The sequence below is a fragment of the Dermacentor albipictus genome, chromosome 7 (genome assembly GCF_038994185.2).
Source record: "Dermacentor albipictus isolate Rhodes 1998 colony chromosome 7, USDA_Dalb.pri_finalv2, whole genome shotgun sequence".
In the NCBI taxonomy this organism is placed as follows: Eukaryota; Metazoa; Arthropoda; class Arachnida; order Ixodida; family Ixodidae; genus Dermacentor; species Dermacentor albipictus.
The window spans coordinates 1,644,365-1,656,671 of record NC_091827.1 but is presented as its reverse complement, the minus strand read 5'-3'; the positions used below and the strand labels follow the sequence as shown (position 1 = coordinate 1,656,671).

The following is a 12,307-nucleotide window of genomic DNA, read 5'->3' as shown; positions in this document are numbered from 1 at the left end:
CTGCAACTAATTATTTAACTCATCTTTTGTTACTTATTTTGCCCATTATATGAGGTTTGTAGTAAGTTTCATGGTGTTCTTGATTAACTGCAACAGGCGCATTGTTTATATTTGTTTAAAATTAGAGGCAGGTTATAGGTAACATGTAAACAAACTTGATAGTGCGTGGACAGTTTACAGGCCTTAGCAGTAAATTACTTATGCAGGTTACCCTGGGCATTGTAACTCTGTTTTAAAGACAATGCACAATTTGATGTGCTGCCCCGGGGGAAATGTAAATGTCGTCAAGATCGAATCTTGTAAAATTGGGGGCGTGTTACGGCCAATATTCTGACAAATTGTGTGGATGAATTACTGCATTGTAAATGTTCTTTACCAAGTGCCTGAACGCGTTGTATTCTCAAAGATTTCAAACAGACCACTGATATAGGGGCAACATTTTAAAGGGCCCCTGAAACGGTTCGGACAAATTTTGTAGAGGCGTAGGGTACAGCTTAAGTAGAACATTCGCACCACTATTTAAGTGAAGCATTACGTATTAATGGAGCTACAAGCGATTACAAGTTACCCTCCTCCCTAGCTATGCTTTTCCTCCTCAACTTGTTCGCCGAGCCATCGTGGCTAAGCTCCGCCTTCACTGGCTCTGCGTCGCATCGCGACGTCACATCGTCCACTCCTGGTTGTTTCGGAGCCCCCCCCCCCCCCTCGCGAAACCTCTCAGCTAGTCGCTTGGTCGTCGACCCCAAGCGAGAGCTATCGAAGCAGCATGCATTGTGAGCATTCTGTCGCAGCGCCGAACGTGTCTGGTATTCCGTTAACCACACACACTATAGCGGAAAGTTTCGATGGAATGATGGAAGCATAAACTCAAGCTGATGAAGGAACTGATAAAGTGTAGACGTACATGAGCTGCCTGATCGGTCTCCATGGTCCAGCCACCCGTTGGCGCAAAGCTTAACCAGCCAAAGAAAGAGCTAATATTGCTCTGACCAAGTGCAAAACATTTGAAACATTTTTAAAAACAACGTGTTAACGATTACATTCCTGCGAAAAATTTACACCAGCAGCAAAGAAGAATACATTTTGTTACTGCTGCTGTGTCTGGTTGAGCTCTATGCCACCAGGTGGCTGCACCGTGCAGACTATTCACATTTGCGTTTCTGTTCATCCCATGAAACGACCCGCAACGGGACACGGCCAGGCTCTGTCCCCTTAAGCTTGTGTTTACCCTAATACCGGACTTGCGAAACGCTATTGCGTTAGTAATCTTCCGGTGTAAAATGATGGCCACAATCGTGCAAATCCTGGCGCCGACCGGATAGCGGCAGTCTAATGCGCTGCAGCCAGTCCGTTTGTCTACTGGCTTGCAGAGGGACGCAATGTCGCAGCTTGACATATTGCCAGTTGCTACGTTTGCAGTCCACAATGCAACAAAGTTGAATTATAGCGCTCGCGAAAAGACAGATCGACACTGATGGCGGAGCTCTTGTCAAAGACGGAGCACGTTGTAACGCAAGCAGGCGACACTTGCTGTGTGCCAGAAGTGCTTAAGTGTACTGAAAAATTGTTCTTGTGCATTCCCTTTATGTTACTTTCTGTTTATAAAAACAAATTAACTAACCATTCCAACTATTACGAACATCATTTGTTTACCATAAAATTGGAAAAATTATCGATCACGCGCCCTGGTCAGCCAGTCGGATAGCTCGTCCCACTGACGTCATATGGGTGATTTCCGTCATATGGGTAGGGGCGGCTTAAAATTCTACCGCGCAGTGTGCTGCGATCGGCAGCGATGTGCATTTTTAAAACCTTATAATAAATTACACGCTTTACGCGGAGCACTTAGATGCGTCAATTAGTGATCAGAAGGACCTACTCTAACGACTCAGTACTTTTGTAGAAAATCTTCAAAATCTTTTCAGGGTCCCCTTAAAGTGTGTGATTTATTTAAAGGCAACTTAAATTTTTATTGCAACAGCTTGAAAAAGACAGCTTTTCCGGAAATTGGGTTGTGATTCTACAAGGTCACACAAGTCTACAGTCGTTTGTTGTTGGTCTTGTGTGATGGCAATAAACAGGTATTGTCAGTGCCTGCCTCATTATGTAACCCATATAGTATAACAGTAGATATAGAGGAGCCTCCATTGAAAATTTTGACGTTAGGAATATGAATGGAAGGGTCACGAAAAGCTCGCAAATATACCTGTTTTTGATGGTGAAACTAAAAAAAGCACTGCCATTACTGCTAGCCCAAAGTGACGTGACCTAACGCGCAGCTGCTTGGCATGACCTCCGAGATTGCACAGCCTACAATCTCAAAGCTACGCTGCTTTGTAGCGTAGATACTGCAGTCAGCAGATAGGTGCCGCAATGGTCGGGCTAATGCGTGGCGTGCTCTGATTAGTCTCCGTGGTTCTCCAAGCGTGGCGACGTGAGCCAGCCAGAGTGCCCGTAACATGCTGAAAAATCTTGGAAGGGACGTGCTGGGACTTGCATCATAGTGACACCACCAGGTGCATGCATCCTCTGCTTAGGTGCCATACAAAGTCTGCTAAGAGCAAAACTATGCAATCACCAGCCCTGTGGCATTGTCAAGATTGCTTGAGTGGTATGTACTACCCATTTATAATAAATTTAGCCGGAGTGAAATTTGGTTGCAGTTGGCCTTGAACACCTGGTCCAATGTATGATTCCTGCAGGAGTCGCAGCACTTTACAACAAATTTAATCTTAAAAATTTCACCATCAGCAACTATACCTGCATAGCTTCAAAAGGAAACAGCACCAAGAATGGGAATAAACAGAAAGGCACAAAGCATAGCTCCGTCTTGTTTTTCTGTTTAGTGCCATTCTTAGTGCTGTTTCCTTTCCAAGTCATGTACCAGCTGGCTCAGCAACGCATGTTATTGATATTTACATAACTTGGCCATCTGGCTGCCCTGATAAGTGTGGTTATTCCTAATATTTTCCAAATGTCTATGCATCCCATCATGCTCAAGCTTCTGGCCTGTACGTATCCTTTGCGTATCCTTTGTGTATGCATACTAAGGGTTATCACATTGCTTGGCTGGCACAAAAATGGCCTTAACATATTATGTGACTATTCTTTACACTGTTATTATTGTGAAATAAAAATTCAAAGAAACATAAGCTGCCTCCAATGCCTTGATGCGTTGGCAGTTCACGAGAAAAGACATTGTTCAATTCCTGAAACTACACTGATAATTCTTGCTTCATTCCGATGCATAAAATATAAATTTCTCACTTAAGTGATAAAACTCGGACCATAAGAGTTGAAAATGCATGCCCCCGGCCCCCCTGGTCAATGCTGTCTCTGCGGGGTTTTCACAAATTTTAAAGTTCACAAGGTGGCATATATGTGGTTGATGGAATAGCTACAGGTTAGGTTTTTCAGGCAACGTGCAGCTACTTTGGCCTTCACAAAAACCTCCTTGCATCTCTTGACGCATTCGCTGATAACCAACTCCCTGTGCCTGCAGGATGAGATGCGTTCAACGGTGCGCAGTTACGAGGACCAGCTGAGCACAATGAGTGAGCATCTGGCCAGCATGAACGAGAAACTGACTCAGCAGAAGGACGAGATCGACGCCTTGCGCCACAGCTCCTCCTCGACCAAGGTGCATGCTGACCCCCATTTCAAGTACTTTTCCCAAAAGTACACTCTAAAAAAGATTACACCTTTTGGGCTGTATCTGGCCCCCTAAACAGTAATTGACGTCTGTCTTGCTTGCGTTTCCTTTCTTGAAAACACTGCACGTGCTACTTTCCTGTCAAGAATGCTCTGTTACGCAGATAACGCTGTACCTGGCTCAAAGTGCCAGGTGCACAGCATTAAAGAAAGGAAACGCATGTAAGATAGATGACGATTACTGTTTGGGGACAAGATAAGCCCCACTGGATTCAAAGTTTTCTTCGAGTTTAGGGCTTATTGTGGCTGGCGTAAGGTGTCAAGATCACAGCACCCATTTCGTGGGTAATGTATTGTACTGACATCAGAGAGCTTTAGCTTTTTTATTTGTTCCTTTCATTTATTCATACTGCAGGCCAAAGTGTTGTCCCATGCAGGGGGGACAATACAGTGACAAGGTAATGGCAATGCAAAAAAACAGAAAATATAAACAGTGCATGAAAAGAATGCAGTCTATAGCCACATTACAAAACATCTAAATGCTTGCCTTAGCAAAGTGACTATTGTCCTTACACATATTACCATTTGCCGAATGTGGGATTATCAGTGACATGGATGTCAGTAGCAATGCTGGTGGGGACCTCTTGTGCCGTTTTTCCCAGCCACAATATGTTGGAGACATTTTTTTTGTTACGTGAGTGTTCTTGTAGAAGGAATAGAAGGAACATAGATAATAGACTGCACATACAATTACGCCACCAATGCTTTACAGCAGCAGCTATATAAAATATGGTTGTGAAATGGAATGGTAGCCTTTGTGTCCTCTACTGTTAAACTCTGCATCATAAAATGGCTCTTGCATCTACATCTCTGGTAACCTAGCATTCTGTAAACGGTAATACGCATATAGCATTCAAGGTGTCTCTGTCCTCCCCAATACCATTACGGTACTACATTTACATTGCCCTGCTCTTCTTTCAATAGTGTTATGTCACGCTTCATATGTCATCATTTGTAACTGTAGTATAAGATTTGAAAATCAAATATTTCATAGATATTGAATATTCAGCATGACACAAATATTTAGTAACTTAATATGCGAGAATCCACTCATGGGAACTAAATTTTGATCAGTATTTGGGAACTAACTCAGGGTGTCTACCAACCGGGAAAAGCGGGAAAACCGGGAATTCTCAGGGATTTTGAGTAGTCTGGAAAAAGTCAGGGAAAACTCAGGGAATTTTGGCCTCTATCAGGGAATATTAGCGGCAACTTTATTGGAAGGGTCGAAAGTCGTAATGCTGGCTCGAGCAGCAGACAGGAATCGCAGTGAATCGTCTTTGACGCCCTGTCGTCGGCTGGATGAGTTGCCAGTGTGCAGTCAACGACCGACTTTCCGGATTCCCGATAATTTGGACGGCTTCGTGGCACCGCCACGTACCCCATAGAGTCAACGCATCGGAATGTGTGAAATTTCGGACGGAAGAACCCTTCGCCGTCCGATTTTCCGGACATTTTGTCGTGACCGCAGGTCCGAAACGGCAATAATCAAAGGCACCACCGCTGCCGTTTCGATTACTTCGCCACCTCGAACCGGCACTCTCGCGCGCAGATCCGCTGGCAGCCGTTGCCACCACTGCGGCAACGCTAGGCCTAGCTGCTTCGACGTTCGCTATGAAGCTTCTTGCCGTTTGGTGCCGAGTTTTTTATTGAAAGAGTTAGCAATGGCACAGACTCCACTTTTGTGGTCCTCGCGATTGGCTTATAAACTTAGAAAACACGGTGTGTTGCATAATGCCGGTTCCCGAAAGTCAGCTTCGCCTTTGTACAGAAATGTTAAATGGTTAAAAAAATTAAATTATGGGGTTTAACGTGCCAAAACCACTTTCTGATTATGAGGCACGCCGTAGTGGGGAACTCCGGAAATTTCGACCACCTGGGGGTTCTTTAACGTGCACCTAAATCTAAGTACACGGGTGTTTTCGCATTTCACCCCCACCGAAATGCGGCCGCCGTGGCCGGGATTCGATCCCGCGACCTCGTGCTCAGCAGCCTAACACCATAGCCACTGAGCAACCACGGCGGGTAGAAATGTTAAATGGTGAAGCATACGCAAAAGTATTGCAGTGAAGCATAACAAGCGTGGGAAGGGGCTATTGCCACGGAAAACAGTATGTATTCCTTAATAATACACGCGTGCACCCGGTATTTCCTGTCACAGTACGAGCGCCGATATGCCTAATATGTGTGCCGACAGGCCTTCAGAGCGTTTTCGAACGTGCCTGTGGAGGTTTGAGGCCCTAAGGGCAGTAAATGACACGCATTTATTTTTTTCCAACTGGCCGATTTTTCGAACGTTTTCGCGACCCCTAGGGAGTTCTGAAAATCGGCCGTGGACTGTGCAACTAACCAAGATGCTTCAAATGGTCCTTGGGGCAAATGAGTGGCAGAAGGAGGACAAGAACAGAAATGATGTACGGATTGAGGAATAAATGGGAAAGGAAGCTTGCTGCCGCCGTTTTGAAGGAGCTTGAGCTCAAAAAACAAAGTTTTGGCTGATGCCGAGATGCAGGTGTCCCGCATCCAAACCAAAATAAACTCTTTAAAGCAGTGAAACACAACACTCAGGCGTCGTGCACGGGCTGAGAGCATATCAAGACAGTTGAGGTTGACTTGCGAGCAGTTAAGAGAGAATCTCAATTGTGACAGAGTTCGGACCTCATACCACCGAGCTTGCTATCAGTTGATAGAGATCGCTCATATATTCAAATATATTCGCTTCTATGTGCATCTCCTTTTTATTCGTATTTGTGAATGTCCGACTTATTTGCAATTTTTTTTCGAAGACACTTTATTTGCTGTGCATTTTACTAACCCCTGCCTTCTATTCTCTTTTTGAATAACATAAACACTACTCCTTAGTATTCAAATTGGATTAAGTCGCTTTTTAATTTTTTTCATGTGCTTACTCGAGAGTGACAGCATCAGGCGATATGGTTCCAGCCTGTCTTGACATAAAACATAGTTTTGCATCACTCAGGGAAATGGGCAAAGGCACTCAGGGAAAACCTGGAAAACTCAGGGAATTTAGAAATGTCAACTTGGTAGACACCCTGTAACTACAGCAGACTTCCATTAATTCGACTTCGGTTAATTTGATTTTTTGGTTAATTTGATTCTGACCAAAGGACCCGACTTGCAGCCATTGATTTCGATAAGCCCAAAGTTTCATTATTTCTGTCCTAAAGTTGGCGTTCGCTGGATAATTTGAACTTGACCAGTCAGCATGCGTGCCCCTAACCCCTATGATGACCACCTCTTTAGAGGCAGCGTTTGTCTGAGTGGAGCTTGGGGTACAGTGAATGCATTGAGCACACATCTTGCATCAAAAACCCTCTAATTTCGGCCTGCTCTAAGATAATTTTCTAGCAATAACTATAACTCATAATGTCGGATTATGGTAGTTACCCAGTTCTAATGTGCAGTGCTTATTTCATGATAATTAGGCCGAAAATTGCCTGCATGATGCAACAGGAATGCAATACGATAGGATAGGATAGAATGCAAAAAGATAGCCTTTGTGGTGTTTGTTTGCTTCACTGCATAACACACATGTAATGCGACAAATGCAAACTTAAAAAAACCATGCAAAGAAACTGACTTTGGAAACCGATCTCCATACCCTTGCCTATTTCTCTTGCTAAAAAATCGGGTGTGCATTAGATTTATACTTTTGTTTAGGAGCTTCGATGCACTTAATACTTTAGTTTTCTACTTTCGACACATCTAAAGTCGGCCTGTATTTGCTTTGAGGATGTGTTTGAATCGGGTAAGTACCGCCAGTCCGAAGAAACAAATGCACGCAGAAAACTCAGTGTTTTATAGATACTTATCGGATTAAGAGGGTCAGGAACGGAGTGTCAGACCTGTGCAACTCTGCCAGTGCATCGTTGAGGTGGCTTTGAAAAGAGCCGTTGACTTAAACAAGTTGCAGTTTTGCCCAAAAGGGTCATTCTTGTCATGCAGTATCGGATATGGTGCACTGTCTCCAAAAACCTTTTCATTGGGACATCTAAGTTTAGACTCATCATCGTAAAAAACAATCACAAACCCTGACACTCAAAACAAGCACAACCGAGACAAACCAAGCCAACCAAAACAGGCGCGGGTGGGAGCTGACGCGAGCAGACGATAGTGTGAAAAGAGCAGACCAGCTGAAACCAGACGCGAGTACTAATCAGACGGTCGAGTGGGTCTGCATGACACATCACCGAGAACTTGGTCTCATTGGTCTCTTCCGAATGTGGCCCACCTGCCACTGCCACAGGCTGCGAAAAGTCTATCCGGGACCAATCTCTTCTGCAGCACGAAAAAGCTGTCACAGACAGCGTCTGCAGCGCATTGCACGCATTCTTCCACTAGTGTGGCTGGGGCATACCTTATTTTCCTTGTCTTCTGAATGCGGTGACACCGCAACAGAAGGGAGCATACCAACATGATTATGATCAGTGACAACGATGTTGTCATCTTCATAAGGCATGACTCGCATTAAGAACGAAGGACGAAGAATGTAAACACAGCACCGATCTGTCAGCAGATGAAGGAAAAAGCATGGGACATCTCTCACCTACATGTAGAGTAAAAAAAGACTTGAAGCTAAACATTTTGACAGAATTGTCTGTCTGGTTGAGTTAATTATGACTTTCAAGTGGTTCCAACCAAGAAATAAGTATTTTTATTTTCCTGACACTTCGGAACCAACTCTGCACCTTCTTCAGGGGGGAGTGACGACGGAGATGTCGAGGCAGAACTTTTAAGCTTTCTTGGTCCAGGTGGGGGAGGGTTGGAGGAGGGGATGTTGAATTCTTCTTGGCTGCTTAAGAGTGGTATGCTGGGCGTGGTCCGAGGTGGTCCTGTGCTAGAGCAAAAAAAGAGAAAGTGAGATTTTCATGCTGTCGTGTGACTGCCGCAGCGGCTTGCTGCAAGTTGGTGGGCCGCACTACTGCAGCTGCATTTAAGTCCCTCCTGTGGCACGAAAAAGCTCGCAGCAGCTTTTTTGTGCCGTGGGAAGGATCAATCCTGGACCGACTTTTCGTTGCTTGCCACAGTGGCAGGCAAGCCACAGAACACCTATAATAGCAAGCAGCGATCGGTGCCCTATGACAGCAGCCCCTTCAGCCAGGTGCGCGCAAAAAACTAGTGTTGTGTAAACCTGCCCCACTGTTTGATTCGTACTCGCGTCTGGTATCAGCCAGACCACTTGTTTCGCACTGTCATCTGCTCGCGTCAGCTCTCACTCATGCTTGTTTTGATTGTCACGGTTTGCGATTGTTTCTTTTGCAATGCTGAGTCTAAACTGAGATGTGATGGAAATATGGAACATGGCTATAACGGCACGTTTTTGAGGATTGGACACAGAAAGAATGCACAGAAGACAATCGCCGATTGTCCTCCGTGCGTTCTTTCTGTGTCCCATCCTCAAAAACGCACTGTTATAACCATGTTTCATCTAGCCAACAACCAACTAGCCCATCTAAGTCTCTGTAAGTCTAAGTCTCTCTCTGTCACCTTTGTTCTTCACATTGTACCTGCAATGGTTAGAGACCAAGTTAGACAGGAGCGGACTTGGCTTCGACATTTTATTTTTTAAGCAAGGAGAATGGAGTGGACAGTCATTACTAGGACTGATGTATGTAGATGACATTGTACTTATGGCTGACAACAAGGAAGATTTGCAGGGATTGATGGACAGCTGCGGTGAAAAGGGAGATAGATTAAGTTTGAAGTTCCGTAACCAAAAATTTGCAGTCGTGACTTTCAGTGATAATCAGGATAGCATAGGATACAGCAGGTTATGCTGGAGGTAGTGGATAACTACAAATATCTTGGCATGTGGATAAACAATGGGGCTGAGTACATAACGGAGCATGAAAAACTATTTAATGACTAAAAGTAGCAGGAATACAGCTGGGATGAAAAACAGGTGATGAAAAATAGTGCGTACGAAGTGGGGAGAGGGATTTGGAAAGCGGTGATGGTTCCCAGTCTGGCTTTTGGCAATGCAGTCCTGTGCATGAAATCAGTGGTTCGAGCAAGGTTGCAAATTAAGCAACATGGGGTGGGTAGGCTTTGCTTCGGGAGCATGCAGAAATACACCAAATCAAGGGGTACAGGGTGATATGGGATGGACATCATTCAAGGGCAGGGAATCTAGCAGCAAGATAGAATTTGAGAAGTGATTGAGAGAAATGGCAGGAAAGCCATGGGCGATGTGTTTGTGTTTCTGGTGCAGTATAAAGGATTTGTTAACTTTGTAGATCAATCTTTTTGATAACTGAATTATTTTTGGCAATTTCTGTAGAGCAATTTTTTTTCCATTTTGCTAGCAAGTGAAGCAGGAAACATTGAAAGCGATGGACATGGTTTGCCGTTGCAAGCGTTATGCCTTGATGGTGGGCAAGATGAGACTGAAGGAAAATTGTCACCAATTTTCAGCATCCAAAGAAAGGATTGCGTAAATTGACACTCACTGTCTGTTCTGCTCGAACCAGTGTATGCACTAACCATGGTGTGCTATGCACACAATGCTCATGCCTGCAGTGGGAGCCAGGATATTGCCCTGGCTCCAGATGAGCCAATCGATCAGAGCATGTGCCCACTTGGCTTTGTCACTTTTGGAGCCAAACAGACTTCGTGTCTCTGGAGCCCTTCTAATCTTCCATGCATGCACCGTCAATACTGCAGCATGACAATGCCAACGCCAATGGTGATGCTGCAAATATGCCACAAGCATCCATGTAATTCCTATAGAACTAAAACTATAATAACCTAAATCAAAATTGTGCTTTCAACATCCCGTAGAGTTCAGCCTTTTCTCTAGAATGCAACAAATTTTATTCAGATCGGTTAAGTACTCAGATAATTTGAGAATTTCAGCGTTTTACATGTACCTTAGTATAATGAACTTTAGTATAATGAAAATCTCAATATAACAAAGTACGTAATTTTTAAAAAATTCTTGTTCATAGAACACCATGTATTTTGACCCCAAATATAACGAAGTGTGTTTACACGCAGTTATAAGGCCAAGTAAGGCCGAGGCAATAAATGGAAACTGCCATGAGCGCAGGTGGTCGAAGAGCTAGATTACATGCGGTCACTTGCGAACACCATTACCAAATGCAAGACCCTCTTGCCATTATGTTCTGTATAAAGTCCAAGTGTGATAAGATACTAATGTGTGCTGTGGGTGTGAAGGAAAGTGTGCGAGAGTGCGCCAACAAAGATGGTGGCTCAATGCGCACGCAGTGGAAGGTGGGTGAGGGGGGTGTGGTAGCATGATCAAGCACCCTTAGCTGTGTGCTGTCTTTGCACACACCTAGTACTGGAGGTCCAATAATCTCAGGTTTCGGAGCTCAGTTGAATAGATGAGTAGAAGTGTTCACTCCCTTGTGTTTCCGCTCTTCAATATCACACTAGTGTTACTACAGCTAGTGAGATATGTTCATGTTTACATGTGTGCACGTGCTACGATGCTTGAGAATTTAAATAATAAGCGAATGTTTGCAGCACTTCTTATGGCCGACAAAACTACGTACCTTACTTTGTGCAGTCTTGTCATACTTTGCTATTGCTATCGTTGCTTTGCTTTTTTGAATGAAACTGCAACCTTTTTTGTCACTGAAGTTTGTTTCCGATTGCCTGGTAATTCCTATAATATTACAGCTCCTTGCAAGTAAGAAAAATCTGTCAGCGACTGTGTTTATTGGCATAAAAGGCCGTATTTCTATATAAACAAAAATTTTCATGTAACGAACGAAAGTTTTGATTTTACCGACTTCATTATATTGAGGTTTAGCTGTATCTGAGTAGAGTTATGGGAGTTGACACTGAACTAAAGCCTCTTCCGATCATGCTCATTGCACTTGTCTAAGTTATTTATGAGCCATGACTACGTCCTCTTGTTCCCTCCGTTTTTCTTTTGTTTTCTTCCAGTTTGGGAAGAAGCTCAAGCCAAAGTGAAGAGCCTGTACATTCCCTGGATGCAAGGAAAGCACACCTCGCATGCTCCAAAAAGGACATCATTGAATTCCTCAAAGCATAGTTGGAGTGACACACCATGTGGTGCCATGAAAAGAAACTTGCCAGGGCATTTCCAACAAAACAAATGATGGCACACCTGAGAAGGGAATTTGTCGTAGAGTCCTTTTTGCTCCAAATGGTTGCCTGGCAAATTACATGTACCGTACGCTTCCAGCCTGCACATCATAGTAGCCTGCATAGCAGCCTGCATAGCCCCCAATTCACATGCGCTATCTGCACCACTATATGGCCATTCCAGCATCACTGTTCTAGCAGCACAAGAAAGCTTGGTGCAATAAATGCTCCCGGTGTCTTCTTTGATCATAGTGCCTGAGTTTTCTTTACTGGGTGAAGAAACAGCCAGCACAAGCACTGGTTTAAAGTCACCTTTGTTCAGAAATAACATGCATTTAATGCTGGGTAATACAAAAGTAATAGAAGTAAAATGTCCAATAAGTGGAGAGAGTAACACGATGTGATATCACAGGAAAACATGGGGCTTTTCTGCCAAAATAGTTACATTTTCCACCAATAGATGGCAAATGTCAGTTTGTGCAGTGGCATCACCTATCTG

General features: G+C 44.0%; 1 protein-coding gene across 5 annotated transcripts in view; it reads left to right on the top strand.

Annotated features, from left to right (window-relative positions):
- LOC135918021 (protein phosphatase 1 regulatory subunit 21-like) overlaps positions 1-12,054 on the top strand; it is a 247,346-nt gene extending 235,292 nt beyond the window's left edge. For all 5 annotated transcript variants that reach the window (XM_065451686.2, XM_065451684.2, XM_065451685.2 and 2 more), the window contains 2 exons: positions 3,503-3,640; positions 11,647-12,054. In XM_065451686.2, coding sequence (XP_065307758.1) covers positions 3,503-3,640; positions 11,647-11,673 — 165 coding nt within the window. In that variant the 3' untranslated portion in view covers positions 11,674-12,054. The remainder of the gene's footprint in view (positions 1-3,502; positions 3,641-11,646) is intronic.
- The last annotated feature ends 253 nt before the right edge of the window (positions 12,055-12,307 follow it).